The sequence below is a fragment of the Typopeltis vanoorti genome, chromosome 20 (genome assembly GCF_054136105.1).
Source record: "Typopeltis vanoorti isolate ZY-2024b chromosome 20, IOZ_Tvanoo_1.0, whole genome shotgun sequence".
Lineage (NCBI taxonomy): Eukaryota > Metazoa > Arthropoda > Arachnida > Uropygi > Thelyphonidae > Typopeltis > Typopeltis vanoorti.
The window spans coordinates 63955001-63975696 of NC_143568.1; the positions used below are offsets into that span (position 1 = coordinate 63955001).

The window sequence follows — 20696 nt, forward strand, 5'->3', positions numbered from 1 at the left end:
TACGATTCATTAAATATATTACTATTACTATTAATATTTGAAAGAAAAAGTAATCCCGTTTAGAGTCGAGCAGAATAAAAGTAAATGTCATATTGAAAAGAAAAACATGCAAGACTGAGAGAATTGTAAATGAAAATATGTCAATATCAGTTCAGAAAAAAAAATTGAATTTAAAAACAATAATCAAATCATCGAAAGTTGGTACGCTCGCTTGCAGATTCATGGTAGAATATAAATAGAATTAGCCACTGAGGTAAGTAGTGAGCATAAGTTGCCTGCTATCATTCTAAACTCATTCAAATCCATCTCGCTTTCATTTCTTCAATAGCATCCAGTTATTTTGCCACTTGTAAAGTATAACATGATGTCTTATTTAAACTGTTCCCTGTAGACCACGATAATAAATTCGTAGACCGCTGGTCAAAGTTATCGTAAAGATATCCATGTACTCAACAGACAAACTGGTTTAAAATAATTTCTAACAAACCATGAAGAATGAAATAAACTCAGTTCATAATAATCTTGCGATTCAAGTTTCTGACTCATCACATTACTAACGCTGCTATGTAAATTTAGTATTTCAGTATATTTGTTAATTTATTTACTCACTTGCTCATACTGAACTTTCTCTTTCAAACTTTTTTAAATTTTTTTTTTAAGATTATTCGGAGTATTTACAATGGACGTCATATGCTGTAGTGCTTTTGGAGTAAAGATCGACTCTCACAATGATCCTAACAACCCAATGGTCGCAAATGCGAGAAAAATGTTCAACAGAGATATTCCTTCAACTTTCATACTTCCTTGTAAGAATTATAAATCCTTTCTTCTTATTTTTAAACAACAGTTTGATTTTCGATAACATAAGCCTAATACTTTCTGACTGTGTGTTATATTAATTTGAATTTATGAAAAATTTAACAGATATAGTAATTTGTTATTTTTAGATCAGTTGTTTATTACGATTGATTTCGCTTTATTTAATCATGATTAATAATAATTAATTTAATCTTACTTGGTTCTAAAACGCTGAGCTTGCTTAGTGTTTTAGAGCCAAGATTTGGCCCCTAATAATGCTATAGATAAATTAATGCGTTAGATTAAAAATATTTCAGGGAAATTTCTAGAGGTTTACAATTTATTTTCGGAGACACTATCGTCACTGTGGTAATGTTTAAAACCTGAGAAACAAACACTGTGTGATTAAAAATGCTTGATTAATCTTTAGGACCTTCCCGTTTTTCGTGCATAATTTAATGTAGGCACTACTCAATCAATCACACTTGTGAAAAATAATTAATTAGCAAATATGAGTATATGATGATGTTAAAAATATTTAGATTTAGTTGATTATTACTGCTGAATTCTTATTAAAATTTTCAAATTACAAGATTAGCAGTTATCAGCCATGCTGATTAATCGCAAAATTTATTTCTTCCCTTAGTTCTGTTCCCTTCAATTGCAAAACTACTCGGAATGTCCTTCTTTGCAAAAGATGTATTATATTTCTTTCGAGATGTAGTCTTACAAGTGATCGACAAGAGGAAAAAGCAAGAGAAGGTAATGATAGACACGACTGAATTATGTGCATTGAATTTATGATTTCTTATTTAAGTAAGACTTTTCGATATATAATCAAAATCTGACTCTTTTCAATATCATAACCGAAAGTTCCTAGAAAATGATTTTCCACTAAAATCTTCGAATTCCTTCTAACTCTCGATGAACTCCTGACAAGGGCTTATTTTAATATCGCTTTTATACAATGATTATGTACCTTTATCGCTCTTCCATTTGTTACTGCGTTTATTTTACATATTTCGTAGTTATCTCGATCTACTTGTTGAATCTATTTATTGAATTTTGTTTCTTGGATATTTTAATGTATTGTTTAAAGTAAATTTCCATTGATATTCTATATCTTAGATTAACATCCCAACCGGCAAGGACATAGACGTCAAGTTAAATCTGGATATGATTCTGTAACACCCGTTGAATATCATGCATAAGCAGTGCAATTTGGTCTCACTATTTCAACCACCTAGGCTGGTAGAGAGGTTAAGTGCCTTCATTTCTTGAGAAAGACCAGTGCCAGTAATGAAAGAGAAGCGCATCACATAATTTGCTACGTCATGTAGTCTGGTACATTTGCTGGTGAACTGCTCAAATTATCGAAGTCTCTTGTTTTGCTGTTGTCATAGCTAAAACGTTTGCTGTCATAGCTGTCATAATTCATATATGAATTTCTAGCACATCTACTGATCTCCTAAATGCAGTAGTTATGAAGATTTGGTTTCATGAACTTTTGCAGGCGCTATGATTAATTTACGTATCTGGATTTTAAAAAAGTCCGGGTTGAATGTTATTTTTTTCGATTCTAACACAAAAAAATGTTAAAATCTATTTTGTTCTCTCTATATTGCGTATTTTGTTCTCTGCATAGGCAACGATTAGATATCGTAAAACATTTCTTGATCTAAACGTTAATATGGATGAAGACCATTCCAGCCTATAGTGAGCAGTATAGTGGTCTCACATCGAACATCGATTTTATCTATAATCCAATAACAGTGCTCAACATTAATTTTGTATTAAAATTCGATTCGTGTAAGAAGAAACTTAAATAATACACATTCATTTAATGCGCAGAACTGCATAATCATTTTTTTTTTCAGCCTCAAAATGACTTTCTTCAGATGATGATGGAAGCAGCGAAGGAAGCACAGATCGAAGAAGTCGAGAACACAGAACCCGAAGCAGAGAAATATAAGCAAAAGTTGCATTATGATCCTAAATATAAAGGTAACAATTTTACTCTACTATTTGAAAATATTTTCTTACCATATCGGGTACTGTCTAAAACTGTTTAAAAGTATAAAATTTGCCTGTTTTTCAATGGTGTGTGTGTGTGTGTGTGTGTGTGTGTGTGTGTGTGTGTGTGTGTGTGTGTGTGTGTGTGTGTGTGTGTGTGTGTGTGTGTGTGTGTGTGTGTGTGTGTGTGTGTGTGTGTGTGTGTGTGTGTGTGTGTGTGTGTGTGTGTACGTACGTACGTACGTACGTATGTATGTATGTTATTCTAAAGGTATCATAATATTCACTTCAATGTAGTGTGCATTAAAATATAAATAAGAAGTTTGGAGTGGAAAATTTATTTTCCGTGGATTTATTACGTATAGTAACGTAACGCCTGGCAGTATTCAACACATGTTTACTTTCTAGGTAGGTGTTGGCTGCGTGGGCATTGCTTCTGCTTACGAGTAATAGAATTGATGTGGGAGGTGATCAAATTCCATTGCGGCATGGGCGTTTCTGATTCTCTGTAACTAGTAGATGAAGCGAATCTCCAAAGTGAAATCGCTCTCCTGCTTATTGGGGATCTGAAGTAACTTGAATTGGTCATCATCATCATCATCATCATGCCTATCAAGGATTTAGGCCTAGAGTGGCCTGTTCCGGCATTAGAAATCATCGTTGAATCTTTTAATTCGGCCTCTTGGTTTTATTTTTCCTAATGGCTTGTAATTTAAGGCTTGTTTTCGTAATCTTTCTGTTTCATTCTCTGAACGTGTTCCATCCATTTTTGTTTATTTTTTTATTTTTTCTATTACTAATTCCTGGTTTAATTTTTTTATAATTTCTTAGTTTCTTTTGTGATCAAATACAGTATACTTTGCAGGTTTTCTCACAAACTTCATTTCAGCTGTTATTAATCTGTTTTTTTTTTGTTATTTATTGTCCAGATTTCATTTCTATACAATAGGATTTGTAGGGCTAATTTATTGTATGCTTTTATCCTGGTTTGTTTTTAAACGAGCTTTGGTTTAAACATAAAAGAGAAATTAAAAAATTTTAATTAAAGAGAATTTAAAAAAATATATTTTTTTTTTAATATTTTGCAATTTTTAAGTTTATATCTTTTTCATTTTCATATGTAATCATACATTCTAGTAGTTAAATGAATTCCCCTGTTCTAAGATCTTGTTATCTATTACTATTTTAGTTCTTACTGGATCTTGTCCTTTAAAGACCATCGTTTTTGTTTTTCTGTTAACATTATCATTCCATAATCTTTGGCTATCTCATTTAGATTTAAAATAGCTTTCTGAAAGTTATCTTCAGAATTTTTAATTATTATTTGGTCATCGGCAAAAAAGGAGAGTATTTTAGTTCACAGTAGGAGAAAGGTTAATTGATGGAAATTTTTATTCCATTTTATTATTATTTAATTTATGTAAACATTAAAAAGAGTTGCTGAGAGGGAACAATTTGAATTGGTTTGGTTAGATAATCCGTAAAGCATTTCCGGATATTTGGCTCTTAGTCCGTACAATTTTCGTGCAATATTTCCTTGGTGGAATTACATTAAAAGCAGTTGATTGTAATTCAACAAAGTTACAAGTGAACAATAAAATATACAAGCAACATTCAGATGATCAATATTCCTATATATATTTAAGAAACAATAATGATAATAAAACAGTAACCATAATTCACACTATTATTTCCGCTACTATTACTACAATTACTCTTATTATTGCTAATAACAAGTCATAGTCATAACAAGTCCTATACATAAAAAGTTGCATTTCGTGATAACATCGCAGCAGTTGAACTTTCGTCTTTCGGCCGATATACTGTACACATATAAATTTGATTTATCTGTGTTTACGACTCGAAATGGGCAGATATTCGAGATAAAATTTAATTGATATTTCAGCGAATCTCTCCCAAATACGGCTACAGTACGTTAGCACCATGAATTGACAAGGACTAAATACTCCAAGAACTGCATTCTAAAATCATATATTGAACTAGTATTTCAAGCTGGTTTAAGCCTTAGTAAACAGATATTCATAAACATCCATGACATCGCGAGTTTCGACCCTTTGGCCTCCTTACTTCTAGCTTTTATAAATGTTAAAATTCATTAACCTTCATCCGCTTCTAACAGAAGTATTATTATTATTATTATTATTATTATTATTATTATTATTATTATACGGGCATCTCCATGAAGTCCGAAGACTCATCGCTGAAGACCCAATCTATCTACACAATCTATCAAACCTCTCTTGAAGCTGTGAACAGACAAACAACTCACAACTGACTCTGCAATCCATTCCATTCATTCACATCTCTCTAAGCAAAAACTCCAGTCCTCAGACCTCTAGTAACCGCATCTTTATTTAACTTCCAGGGATGAACCCATGTTCTGGTCCATCAAGTCAAGTGCTGAAACATTTCCCCTGCATCCTATAAAACCCTTTTAAGCAACTTAAATGTTTCTATCATATCCTCTCTTTTTCAACCGACTTCTGTAATCCACACACCCTCAATCTATCCTCATAGAGAACATTACACATGTCATTCCCCATCTAGGTGACACGCATCTGAATCCACTCCACCACTTGCTCATTTGCAAGAAACCAAGGGGACAAGACTCGAGCACATTAGTCTAGATGCGGACGTATCAAGGCCTTATAAAGAGGAATTACAACTTCCTGTTTCTCTACTTGTTAATCTCTTCTTCAATAGCCAAGTAATCTTATGGACTACTTTAGCAACCATAGCACTACATCACAAAGTGCATAACTTGATATTTCTCGACATGAAATTGACGCCCATTAAGTTTTCTCATACTTACAGCCTACATAAACCTCCCTGCAAGCTCTTCACATCGCCTTGATTGACTGTTATCCTACCTAATTTCGCATCATCAACAACACACAACTGAATATTTTCTTACAGGTTATTTCCTATATCATTTATGTACAAATTAAACAACAAATGGCTATATAATGATTTTGCTGGATTTTCCAAAATTATCGTGTAACTATTTTCTTTATCGAACTCAGCTGTTATTCTATTATAATAAAATTAGTAAATTATTAACTAATGACCGACGCTTCAAAAAGCCACGTAAAATTTCATGAAATATCATATTTTTATCTACCATTCTTGAATTCTCTTTTTTACCAATTTTTCTAGTACTTGTACCACAACGCCTGAGTCCTGATTGCTCAATAATTTGCTACTGCTGTATTAGAACCTCCCTTATGCAAAGGGAGGTTCTAATACTGCTTTCCCCTCCCTTGTAACTCTACCAGAGCTGAGACTTAAACAGCTTACTTAAATGCATTGCCAGTTCTCTTGCATATTCTCACAAACCCTTAGCCTATATCCCATCTAATCCCATAGCTGAATTTACATTGAGATTCTGCAGTACCCTGAGAACAACCAATTCATCCACATCTGTTCCCTCATTAGTATCTGTCACACAGGTTAAAGCGGTAACCTCACTAAGAAGACATATGCTTGCAAAGCGGTCAGTCAGTAACTCAACTATTTTATATGCTTCTGTCTACTCGTGATCTTCATCACTCATTAAGGTTAAACTTCCATAGTTATTTTCACTCTTATTTTCCACATAACGAAATAACTCTTTGGGATTTCTTTAGCTATGCTCGGCAAGATTTTTCTCATAATCTGATTTTGCCTTCCTTGCCATGATGATCACCTTTCTTGCCTGAGCCTCGTACTGTTTATGAGTTTGCTGGTCATTTTTTCTTTATATACCCTCCAAAGCATTTACTTCTTCCACAGCTCGTGCCTAATGATATTACTTATCTATATGACTCCTATCCGATTAACCCTCCGTAACTTAGGTATACAGTTTAATACTGTTTCATCTATAGGGTGTCCCAAAATTCACGAAGAAGTAATTTAGATAGAAAACACAGGTTTTTTAATTAAAAATTGTAATTTCTTATTGATTCATAAAGTATAAAGTATAGGGTTATGCATGGAAAACATATCGGGTAAATGGCCTTCACGGCTTTGCTGGCACATACGCACTCTTTTGTCGAAATTTTCCATGACCGTTTTACATAAATGTGGCTGAATTTTGTTGATACAGCGCTCAATTTCCTCCTTCAAGGCGTGGGTGGTCGTGGGCTTGTTGGCATAAACCTTAGACTTCAAAAAACCCCAAAGAAAAAAGTCCAATGGCGTTAAGTCACATGATCTGGGCGGCCAATTCTGATCACCAAAACGGGAAATGACACGACCAGGAAATGAATTGTTTCTCGGGTTATATGGCATGTCGCACCGCCTTGTTGAAACCACATGTCCTCCACCTCCATATCTTGCAATTTAGGTACAAAAAACTGGATTATCATGTCGCGATAGCGAGCACCATTAACTGTTATTGCCTTACCAGCCGCATTTTCGAAGAAGAATGGATCGATGATGCCTCCAGCCCAAAATCCGCACCAAACAGTGACACGTTGTGGATGCATTTGTTTCTCAACAATCACTAGTGGATTTTCCGAACTCCAAATGCGACAATTTTGTTGATTAACGAAGCCATCATGATGATAATGAGCCTCATCGCTGAAGATGATTTTGTTCGAAAAATAAGCATCCACTTGTTGTTGTTGTTCCATAATCCATTCAAGGAACTCTCTTCGCTATGTGTGGTCGGTAGGCTTCAGTTCTTGAGTTAATTGAACTTTGTAAGCATAAAGATTCAAATCTTTCGTTAGAATACGCTGTAGAGAGCTTCTCTAAATGCCCAATTCAAGACCACGGTGCCGAATTGATGTTCCTGCACTCTCAGCAACACTCTCACGAAATGCTTCGATGTTTTCTGTTGAACGATTTGTTGAAGGACGGCCAGAGTGTATAAGATCACTAATTGATCCAGTTTCCTTGAATGTTTTAATTAATCTTTTCACAGTTGATGAAGTTAAATCACTATTCTGACCATATTTTGTATGCTCAGAATAGTGATTTAACTCTAAATTGAGAACTGTAGCTGCCAAACCTTCATTATTTTTAAAATCTTGCTCAACAATGAAAATGCGTTGTTCTTTCGTGTAGCGCTCCCTTTTTAATAACCCTGAACTGTCAGCTCTCTTTTTTTTCCTCGTTGGCAGCACTTTACCGCACAAATGGCGCTAAATTTAAATCTTGCGTGAATTTTGGGACACCCTGTAGATGTCTCTTAACTATATCCCATGCACTACTAACATCCTTACCTGCAGTATTTTATACCATAGCACGCATTAAAGCTTCTTGCTGAGCATGACATATTTACCTCTCTTGTAGTTCCAGAAATATTCCTTCTTGATTAAACAGTTCTCATGTTTCACAATCTACCAAGTCTGGACTGCATGGTCAGTTTCACCAATTGGAGTCGATGTTGTTACTTTGGTTATGGATAGTTCATCGGATCCTATGACCAGGTCCAATACTCTCCCACCCCTGGTCCCCTCCATTACATACCGCCTTAAGTAATTATCTCTTATCTGGTATATAAATTCCATTTCCTTCCTTCCATGTGATATTTCTTCCTTCTAGTCTATATCTAGTTAGCTGAAGCCTTTTATAATAAGCATTCGACCTGTACTACTCATTGAATTAATTTGGCGATGCAGGTCATCTGTGGAACTCCCTGGCATATAGCAATAACAGTCCCTGTTACTACATCATCAGCTGTTAGCCAGATCTCATTAATGCCTATAAAGTTTGGCGAGATTGCACTAAGTAGTTCTACACTTTATAGCTTTAAAAAACCGTTTTTATAAATTTTATAATTAAAATTGTAACAAAATTAAAATTTAATTTAATTTAAAAATTATATTATATTTAACTTAATTCAATTTAATCAGTTTTATATTGCATAATTACACGTATAAATGGGTTAATTAATTACGAACTCAATTACTATAATTATTTTTTGGCCAGAGTATGAACATATGGCGATGATTAAATAGATTGGAAGTGTGACTTAGACTGTGGTATTTCTTGGAATTCAAGACTTCAATGGAATCAAGTATTTTAGTTCTTGTTTTCATAGCACCGACGTCATACTTATTTGTTTTCTTTCTATACCTCATGTATTTTATTGTATCACCAGGTGTTCCAAAACTGACGATATGGCTGTATCCTTTGATGTTAGAAGAATTTCTAAATTCTGCTCATAATTATTTTTATTTATTTATTTATTTATGCCAGATGCCATAATGCTTGGTTTGTCATCGGTACAGGATATCAAACTGACGCCACTCATCATTTTCTGCATACTCTATGATATTCCACAGAAAAACACCGTGTATAACTACATCCAAAGATTAGGCGTAACAGGAGTGAGAGATTCTTTTTATGTTGCTGTTCATTACTAGTATTCATCATACTAATTCTGTAAGAAAAGAATCCTTGATTTCTAAGTGCTTGGTTTATACAACTAAACTGAAGTTTCTTCTGCCTTTGAATTAAAGTTAAATTCAAGATTTATTTTAATCATGCCAAGATGAATATGTCAATGATTTTTGTGCTGGAATCCTACTTATATCAAACCGTTTTTGAGTGTTACTTTTAAGAATTACTTTATTTTTCAATTTCAATTAAATACCCACTAAAGTTACTATTCAATTCAACTTACAGAACTTTCTCACGAGGAGCTGGTGGCCCAGTGTTTTCTGTTCTTCATTGGTGGATTCGATACCACCGCATCTACGTTATCCTTTGCTGCACACAACTTGGCTTTACATCCGGAATGTCAGGAGAAGCTTATCGAAGAAGTGGATAGGATCTTCGACGAATACGTATGTATCCCAGTGTCATTTGCTCTCAAGAATAGTTTAATAGCAAAGAACGTGAATTAGCATATGAGCTTTAATCGGCAATATTAAATTATAATAAAAATTTGTACTTTGATGATATTTATTCGTCATTTTCAAATGTAGTTAGTTTTACCGAAAACAGAATTACAACCAGTTTCTCTTGCAATTACAAAGAGTTTCTCTTGCAATCAACAATAGCGATTCAAGAATCGCTAAAATGTTATGTCATTACAAAGATAAAGTGGATTATACCGAGAAGTAAAAAAGACACGTTTTCCCTAGACTATAAATTCTAAAAATATTATATACAAAATGCCAAAAATAGCACTTGTCAAGCCATTTGAAAAAGTCGCATTTCTACACAAAAGCTTACCAACACAACTGATGTCGTTTCTTAAACCGAAACATGCAATCTCCTGTTCTTGGTCTTTGTTTAACTCAAATTTCTTCAAGCGTAATTAAATGTATGCGAAGCTGAGAATCAAAACAGTAACATTGAGTAATATAAATGCTTCCTAAGAACAAGATTGTAGATTAGATAAAACTGAAAAATCGTCACGATATTAATCTTCTTATGGAATTAATGTGAGACTTTCAGTTTCAGTTTGAATGAAAACAGTACAGCAATGCTATTCAACAAGAAATCCATGAATAAGAGAAAAAATAATCCTCATTATCCGTTTGCACGTAGGCCCATTTGAGTGTATGATGTACATTTCAAAATCGTTCCTGTCTCAATAATTTAGGAGAGAGAATTCTTATTACTGCAATCTGTAATGTCTGCTATTATTGAGTATTTCTTGGCTGATCTTCCTGTCTTGACACATGATAAACCCCCTCATTGGGTGGTATTCCTCTGCCTACATATGGAACTGGTTCTCATTATCATTTGAGGAGCAGTATAAAAGTTCTTGACGTTCTAGACCAGATCCAAATCCAGTTTTCCTAACCGTAGCCATATTCCTCGTTAGGATGAATTAAAACAACACCACTAAGCTGGAAACGAAATCGAATAAATCTGGAATAAAGAAAATAATATCTTTCCTATGAATATGGTTAGAGACAATCGCTGTCAAAAATTAAAGGGAAACATATCTCAGAAAAAAAATTTTGCGTCGATGAAGTTTGACAATAGTACACGAAGTCTGCAAGAAACGAAACTTTTGGTTGTTCATAGCAAGCTATTTGTTATTTGGACATAATAAACGCAGACATAATTCGGCTTTAATATGAAACATGTGGGTATTTTATTTGTGCTTTTAAATTTTTTGAAAGTCTGATCAACTAGGCAGGCGTCATATTTACTTCATATATATATTGCACCGCTCCTACATACAAGAGGCCATAATGCATACAGCAAATAAATACAATCTTGCATAAGATTATTACTGACGATGGATGAGTCGAAAGTAAAATTTTAATGTTTATTTGGTTTGTTTGTTTCTTTAGGAAATACAAATACGCATGTGGTTCGACTTTCCTGAAGTGCATTTATAAAGAATAATATGCAATATTTGTAAATTGATGGTTATCAACTTTATATTTCATAGTGATGAAATATATGCTTTAATTTGTAAATTTAGAATTCACTAATAATTTATTTTCTTTATTTGCAGGGAGAATTAAATTATGACACCGTCAGCAAAATGAAATATTTGGATTGTGTTGTTTCCGAAACTCTACGCGTATTTCCTCCTGCAATAAAGTAATCTATAATTTTATTGAGTGTCGAAATTATTGTTATTATAATTTGTTTCATAAAAATGTGTCTTTGTATATATAAAATTTTAATATAAAGTCTTGCCGATCCTAATTATAGTAGTGAAGAAAAGGCAACTGATGAAACGACATATATGCGATAGATGCTCCTCTAACATCTATCGTATATATATGTCTATATAACTGTGATACTAGAGTAGTATTTTCTAAGTAACGAACTACTTATTCGCTCCGAAGGAAGTGCAATAACTACTCTAAATTTATTATTATTATTAGTATACCACGTATTTGATTTTCCAATTTGAATGCAGTTTATGATTGAGAAGCTCATATTATATAATGTTATCATATAAAATTCATATGATGTCGCTACTGTTGTCTTATTTACCACTAAATTATTATTATTAGTGGAAAACAAAAGGAAATGATTGTAATCTACAATGTCATTATTTACATTTCAAAATAACATTGGAATTTACGTGATAAATTGTGACATAGTTGTAATTGTAAAAGTTATAGTTGTAAAAAATAAAATTGCAACTTTATTTTTCGAAACTACTAAGAAATTACAGCTGCTATTGCGAGAGAATGATAATGTTGTTCTTCTACATCAACATCTACAATGTCACTTTTTAACAACTGAGTTTTTTTTGGGGGGGGGGGGGGTTGTAAAAAAAACGGGGAATGTTTATTTATTTCTAAGCTCGTCCAAATCCAAAGTGCTTATTAAGTAAGGTTCTAAAATCTCTTGTTTTAGAAGCTATAAGTTTTATCCCAACGATATATACATGATAAAGACATATGTTGTTTCTTATTTTATAAATTTCTTTTTCAACCGCTTTTTAAATTTTCAACGTGTTCTTTGTAGTTACATTACTCATTTTAGTGGTTGTTTCTGTAGCTTATTGCACTGTAACGTATATAACTGTAGCTTATATTGTTTAGTTTTAAGAAAAATTTTCACTACCTTTGTTACTAACAGCATTTTGTTTCATCACAGGATGATTGTGCATCTTTTGCAAAGAAATTGAAAGTGAATTTAAAAAAATAAATAGAATAGATAGATAAAAATGGGACATGAATGGTTCTGCAAGCAGACGACATAAATATAATCGAATCGACTTAACAAATACATTATCTATGTCCACCTTTGGGTATGTCCATCTTTGTCTTTGATCTACTCCTGCATCTTTTGAGGTATGCTTTCCACTAATGCACGGCAGACATCAAATGGTACTTGTCTCCATTCCTATCACAGTAACGCTGATTAAGCGACAGATTGAGGACATGCTGTTCTGGAACTCAATCGCTGCCACAGTCTCCATCGAACGCAGGTGTTCGATGGGGAGGGGGTTCAGGTCAGGACTCTGAGCAGGCCAATTGTAGACGTTTAAAACCCATCTCTTCATTACATTCCATAACAGCAGCAGCTCTGTGGCATTGGGCATTTTTGTCTTGACAGTCCATTCCATGAAAATGCCACAGTGTAGGCAGCACATAATTATGCAGAATACAACTTACGAAGTTACCATCATGGAACTATGGACAACAGCCAGCAGTCCTACACAAACCAGATGAATGCACCAAACACCATTACTTCTCCACCACCATACGTTTCTGTGGGTACAACACACTGTAGTAGGAATCGTTCACCAGGCTGTCTCTACACCAACACCCTGCCATTAAACTGGAAACAGGTGAACCTCAACTCGTTTTTCCAGAGTATCGTTTTACACTAGTCAATTGCCCAGTTCACATGTTCTTTGCCCCAGGCCAGACGAGCCACCTTGTCCATTGTTTTGACGTACGGCTTGTGTGCTCCTCTTCCGGGGAAACCAAGTAAATTGAGTTCATTCAGCATAGTGTTAGTGCTCACCATGCTGTTACTGGCGCTCAGGAACTGATCACGGAGTCTGTGTCGATTGTAGCCGGTTTTGGCTTGCCACCTTTTACCACACTGTCAGTCATTGCGGCTTCCGCCGTGGGTATTTTCCTACACTAGTGAAGCCAGAACATCCCCATTTGTTGATAATATCTGCTAAATGTTGATTTTGAACGCTCCTGTGAGCACCGACATGTGTGGCATGTCACGAAAGTGACAGCCCACGACGACACCCTTGTGGAAGTCATAGATTTCAAGTTGAGTAGCCATGACACTTGCATTCAACTGCTGCGATGAAACACAGCTTCCTATTATCTGTTATTTGTACACTCGTTTTTGTTATTAATATAATTGGAAATATTGTAATGCACACACACACACACACACACACACACACACACACACACACACACACACACACACACACACACACACACACACACACACACACACACACACACATTAATGAAATTAAAAACAATCACAAAAACCATCACTGTTTATTTTAAGCTCATCTTATTTTTATTTTTATTATGGATGTAAATGTTTTAACTGTACAGTATACAGAATCGTGGGGTGGAAGTGGACGAAAGTTTATTGATTTTTCTTAGTATTTTTATTTATTTTTACCATTTGTGTTATTACTTCACTCCGATGGTGCTTAGTCTCATTTTCCAAATGTTCTCCTTTCAGAACACTCAAGGAGTGTTGGAGGTATCCGACAGATTCATGGCTTTAAAACATGTAAAACATGTAAAACATTTGTGTTATTACTTCACTCCGATGGTGCTTAGTCTCATTTTCCAAATGTTCTCCTTTCAGAACACTCAAGGAGTGTTCTAGGTATCCGACAGATTCATGGCTTTAAAACATGTATGACGAGCGCAAGCATAAATTATTGTTCTTTCACAAGTTGTACAATAATTGTATTGTGATAGTACTAAATGAAAACTTTATAATATTGCTGCATTCGAATGCACAGTTTGTGTAATTTTAATTATAAAATTTATTTCATTTGTGTTTATTTCTCTACAGTTTGGAACGAAGAGCCGAGTATGACTATAAATTAGGAAACACTGGAATTGTTATCCCAAAGGACATGATTGTTGGTATTCCAGTGTATGCTATGCATCACGATCCCGAATACTATCCTGATCCAGAAGAGTTTATTCCAGAAAGGTAAGTTTATTCAAATATTCATGATTACTGATTAAATTTAGAATATCTTTCGTTGCTCATTGAGTTGACTGCTATATTTTAAGGACAGTTTGAAGCGTAACAGTATAATGACATCTGTGTCATTATAACTCATATGACGCAAGCACGCGCGCGCACGCACACACACACACACACACACACACACAGACAAACACACAGCAGATCATATCACATGTACTTCTAAGAATTTCGTGTGGTTTCCTACGGAAAATACTTACTTTTTAATACTGGAATTACTTCTTGCAATTTTTTCATGATTAAAGAATTAAGACAGCCTTAGGGGAAATGTGTCGTATAATTGATGTATAAAATTTCTTAAATTTGATTGTTTTCGCCCCGTAAATCAATTCAGGGCTATCCACCCTCATACACATCTTTACTACGTAAACATAGTGGAGGTGCCGTGCGATAAGGGAAAACAAAATAGCATAACAATCAAATATATTCAAGATCAACTTGATTACTGAATATAAAATTATAAGCTTACTTACTTAAATATAATTATTATTATTATTATTATTATTATTATTAATAAGATAACGTCTTTTATTCCCTTATAGGGTGTAGGCGAAGCCTTTAAACCTTATCTACCTTTTGGAGACTTAGTGGGCAGTTCAATCTTCAAATCCTATCTTCGTGCGGCCTAGCGCAGAAGATACAAGCGCCTCTTCCACTGAGCTACACAGGCCTCTCGAAATTAAATATCTGATAAGAAATGAAACCCATCCGCAGCATTCCAGACATGCTTGTTACCAAGATAATTGACGAGGGAACCATAAACATTATTCTGTCGAAACCTCATCTCAGACTTCATTCATTTGCAATGCATTTAAAATATATAAAAAAATTTAAGCTTTCATTTCCAACAGTAAATTTCTCCAAAAGAGTGCCAATATTTAATCATCTCCTAGCTAGCATAATTAGATTACAGTTTCTACACACTGGGAGCATTATAGAATGAAAGATAAAACGAAGCATACGAAGTCATTGAGCAAACTGAAACAGTCCTACATCTCTGATAATATATCAATTCGTGTGTTTGTACTCCTTAAGTCATACCGCATATTCCCATTCAAAACGTCTGTCATCTGTATAGTTCGACTTTAGTGTGTGTGTGTGTGTGTGTGTGTGTGTGTGTGTGTGTGCGTGCGCGCGCGCGCGCGTGTGTTCTATTCAGGACACACCCATCCACTCACACACATATTGTGTTGAGAATCTTTTGTTTTCCGGTTTAAAAATATGCTAGTCATTGACACTTATCCCGCTGAACAGTTTTGAAAAAGATATCCTCAAAAGTTTAGTCTATTTAGTAAAAGAGATATGGCAGATATAAATATTTCCTCATGTGGAAAGATCTCAGAATTCAGCGCCTGAATTTATTTTCCCTTAGATAACACGCCACTGACTAATCAAACAAACGAAATTTTTTAAAACCTTTAAACTGTCTTAAATAAACTTACTAGAACATTCTTGTGAAGATAAGGAAAGCCAGTGTATTAGAAAGACCATTCGCTAAAATCAGAATCACTTCATTGTTCTAATTGTGACTTTTAAACCTTGATTATTAATTAGAAATCAAATGTTGTAATTTGAATGATGATAGTTGAAATTACGTTTCTAAAATCATTTCTAGGTTTGAACCCGAAAACAAAGCCAAACGACATCCATTCACTTATTTGCCATTTGGAGCTGGACCAAGGCATTGCCTTGCCATGAGATTCGCATTAATGGAAGTAAAGCTGTGTCTAGCAAAGGTGTTACGCCATGTTAGATTTTCTGTAAGCCCTGAGACGAAGGTAAGCCTGCTGAATCAATTTTTCTCCTAGCTCACTATGTTTACAATTTCATATTTCATAAACTGTAATTAATGGGGTTTATAGTTGTTAATGATTTCATTTGAATTTTTTATGACTGCATTGTCCCTAAATCTACATCGTTGGATATACCTAATTAATTTCATCATCACTGTCTGTTTATTGATAGTTGGATTTTATAAATTGTGGGAATAAACTGAAGTGCAAGAAGTACAAAAATATTTCAATTTTTCCCAAAGTTCTCTATAACAAAAATCATACTGAAAGCCTAAAAAAATAATATTTTACGTTTCACGCAGCACAGTTTTAATCAGGAAACAAGCATTTATATTAAGGAATTAGGTATAATAAGAATAAGGTGGATATTAACGTAGCAAAAACAAGCTATAGAGTACGCTGGTGGTTATATTCCTTCCAAGAGGAGAAACCAACTTTTGATGAGAAGATGGCAAAAAAGTATTAAGAAATGTAGCGGTAGTAGAGTTTTTCTATTACTCTATTTGTACGTTTAGTAACTCTGCATTTAAAGAAAGAAAATAAATCAATAGCACCATAAGACATAACGGTAAGTGTATCAGCTTTATTGTCCTTTGTACATATGTAAATATTATATATATATATATATATTTTTTTTTTCAAAATATTCAACTCTAAATATTATTTTGAATTTGAATTTTAAAAGTTGGATCATGAATAAACTTGGCATTTCAAGACAATAATTTGGTGTGCTTAATTGAAAAATTTTATTACTTGTACATAATGTGAAATCGGTGTATAAGAATTATTTAATTATTCTTATGTGGGCACTTTCACCTTTCTTTCCCCACCATTAAGTTGAGCCCTTCTAATGAGGAATTAAGTATGTATTTTGTTATGACTATACATCCATGAGTGTTCACGGAATCGGTTTGCCTATTCTGAGCAATCAGAAACCAAATTTTAGTACTAAAAAAAACCCTTTACCTCCGTATCTGACTGGTTTCAGTCAGATACGGAGGTAAAGGTACGGAGGTAAAGGTAAAGTTTTTTTTAGTCAAAAAAGCCCTTTACCTCCGTATTACATTTAGTCGAAAAACACCGGACAAATGTTTCTTATATCTTCATAAACGGAATAGAACCCAGGTCTTTCCTGAACAAAAGGCATCGTTTATACCGACTAAGCTACGGAAGCACTTAAAACAAAGAACAATGCATTGACATATTTTAAAAATAATCAAAGTTTTCTATTGAATTAGTCAATAACACAACAACATTCGCGTTCTCAATCACATTTCGTAATCTATAGGACACCAGCTGACTACTGGCTACTAATAGGGCCTCCAGCAAACTGAGATGCACCCCAGTTTTTGTTTTCGCATCTGAGCATTGTTAATAGATGTATCATTTTACTTTGCAATCCAAGAAGTTGAAGCATTTAACACAAATAAATCTTAAACAAACTGAACATAATTGTAAAGAAAATTTAAGGATATTAAGAATAAGAATAAAGATAAGAACGTAATAGAAAATGAACAAAAGAGAAGATAATTTTAGGGAGAACAGATAGCACAGAATGGGGAGAGGCGTTTGCTAATGATAGACGAAGAATTGAAGCCAAAAAGAATATACGTGCCTCAAGATGACAGGAATGCAGAATGAAGTTCATTTGAAGATATTTGCTGTGAGATAGAGATCAACAAAATAAAACGTATTTTCTGCTTTAATACAGGGATATAATGGAGAATGTGTATGTTTGGTAAATTAGCATGATGAATAAATAGAGTAATTATTATTGGGGATTTTAACTATGCGGACGTAGACTGAGAGAAGACATGGTCACAAGGAAGGAAGGAAATAAATGGAGTTTATATAGTTTTTAAAAGATACGCAATTGAAACAGCATGTAATGGAAGGAACAAGAGGTACGAGAATGTTGGATTTGGTTGGCATGGAAAACATATCAATAACCAATTTAATTAATCTGTCTCCTCTGGGCGAAAGCGATAATGTGGTCTTGACGGAGATTGCAAGGACTGAATAATCTGTTAAGAAAGAGTAAATGTGGAGTTACAAGACTGGTGATTGTGACAAACAGAGAAGTCGGTTTCAGCAGTGCTATGGGAACATTTGAAGGGGAAAGATGTTGATGGTGCGTGGAAGATTGACAAAGGATATTTAAAGAAAACAGTATCGACTGTATTCACAGATTCAGAAGGAGAAATGAAGTAGGTGTAAGACGTATGAATAGTATTATTAAGCAGGAGTAGCAGATAAAGAAAAGGTTGTGAATGAAGTGTAAAGAAATAGATGATCCGCATACCTATGAGCAGTATAAAATACAGTCAAAGTGATTGACCTGTCTGGTAAGGAAGGCCAAGGTATGATAGAAAGCTAGCTGATGAGTCCAAAAGAAATCCTAGGGAGTTCTTTTGCTATGTGGCAAGTAAAAGAAGGAATAACTATTGAAGGTTGACTTTAAAAACGTGTTGATGATTGCAGAGCAAGAAGATTCCTTGTGGATTGCAAAGCAAGAATACATCCATCAACAATGCTTAGATGCGAAAAGAAACCTGGGGTGCCATCTCAGTTTGCTGGAGACCCTGTAAGTAGCCAGTAGTCATTTGGCGTCCTATAAATTACGAAATGTTATTGAGAACGCTAACTAGATGTTTTTTCATTCTTTTTTGTATGAAAGTCTGTCTGTCTGTGTTCACTTGGCATCTACAGATGCCGTATGGTCACTCCGATGCTCGATGATGTTCCACACTAGGCCTCGCCTTGTAGTCCTGTTGTTTGCCCTTCTGGCAGCCTCAACTCTCTGAAGATCAGTCACTCCACACACGCCATCCATCCATCTCATTGATGGTCTACCCCTGCCTCTTTTTCCAGGAACTTTACCTTCTATTACTGTACTGAGAAGTCCTCCTTCCATCCTTTCTATGTGTCCAAAATATTTTAACTTTCTTCTGTCAATATCCTTAAGGAGCCTTAAAGTTCTACTAATCTTTTCTAACACCGATTCATTTGTACTCAGTGTATGATATCCTCAACAGCCTTCTGTAACACCGCATCTCAAAAGCAGATATCCGTTTCTTATCTGACTTCTTTAGGTTCCAAGTCTCGCATCCATAAGTCGCTTTTGGAAAAACAACTGCATTTAAAATCCTCAACTTTGTTCCCATGGAGATAGAACCATCCTTCCAGATTTTAGACAGGTCTCTGACTGTTGTTTTAGCCATTCCTAACCTTTTTCGGACATCTTCTGAACAGCAATTCTTCACATTAATAATGGATCCCAGGTACTCAAACTTGCTGACTTCCTCAATTCTTTCTCCATTAAGATGCATTTGTTTCTCAAGAGCTTCTCTGTTTGTTTTTCCTTTGAGAACCATGATCTTTGTCTTGCTAGAATTGAGTTGAAGTCCTCTGTTATTACTGATCTTGTTAACTTTGTCAAGAATTAGTCCTAGTTCTTCCATGTCATTACAAAGGAGTATTGTATCATCAGCGTACCTCAGATTAGTGATCAATCTACCTCCTATCGTAATTTCTGTCCTGAGCTCATCCAATGCTTCACGCATGATGTCCTCTGCATATATACTAAACAAGTGAGGAGAAAGTAAACATCCTTGTCTAGCTCCTTTTCCAACTTGAAGCCAGTCAGTCAATCCCACACCTGTTCTTACTGTGGCTTCTTGCTCCCTGTACAAGTTGGCTATCAACCTGATAGTGTGTTGAGGAAAACCCATTCTTTTCATTACTTCCCACAGTTTCACATGCTCAACACAGTCAAAAGCTTTAGAGTAGGCTAAGAAACACATTACCAGAGGGAGTCTGAATTCTTTATATTTTTCTATGATCTGTCTAAGGCAAAGGATCTGATCTCTGGTGCCCCTACCTTTCCTAAAACCTGCTTGTTCCTCGGGCATCTCTGCTTCTAATTTTGGCCTCAATCCTATTTAGCATGATCTTTAATAAAATTTTGCTTACATGAGATATCAAACTAATAGTTCTATAATTCTTGCATGCCTTCATATCACCTTTCTTGTAAGTAGCAGATGCAAATCAAATAGTTGACTTACTTAGAAATCATCTTGCAAAAGTGTAACACCTTGGTTGTGATATTGCAGTGTCGAATGTTTAGCTAACTGATGAGAATCTATAGATAGTAGAAATAGAGGTGCTTAGTATATCACAAAACTTTAATGTTAACACTTCCATATTATTAAACCGATATCAGCGCAGGTGTTAGGATAATGAGCAGGAAAATTAGCACCTCCGCTGACCAAGCTGTTTCATTTCATTTAATGAGGAAATGGTGAACGTCTGTGGGTTCCAAAAACTATCTCAAAAGCGGAAGAGAGGACATGTGATAGAAACATTTAAATTATTAAAGGGGTTTTTATAGGAATGATACTGACGACGTTCTTATGGGTTTATATTTATTATCTCTTTATC

The 20696-nt window shown here is 34.5% G+C and overlaps 1 protein-coding gene across 1 annotated transcript in view; it reads left to right on the plus strand.

Annotated features, from left to right (window-relative positions):
• Nucleotides 1-20696, plus strand: part of LOC150095502 (cytochrome P450 3A8-like) — a 46880-nt gene that overhangs the window by 25631 nt on the left and 553 nt on the right. The window contains exons 7-13 of the mRNA XM_090410004.1: nt 661-806; nt 1445-1560; nt 2676-2802; nt 9448-9608; nt 11243-11331; nt 14263-14406; nt 16079-16241. Coding sequence (XP_090266130.1) covers nt 661-806; nt 1445-1560; nt 2676-2802; nt 9448-9608; nt 11243-11331; nt 14263-14406; nt 16079-16241 — 946 coding nt within the window. The remainder of the gene's footprint in view (nt 1-660; nt 807-1444; nt 1561-2675; nt 2803-9447; nt 9609-11242; nt 11332-14262; nt 14407-16078; nt 16242-20696) is intronic.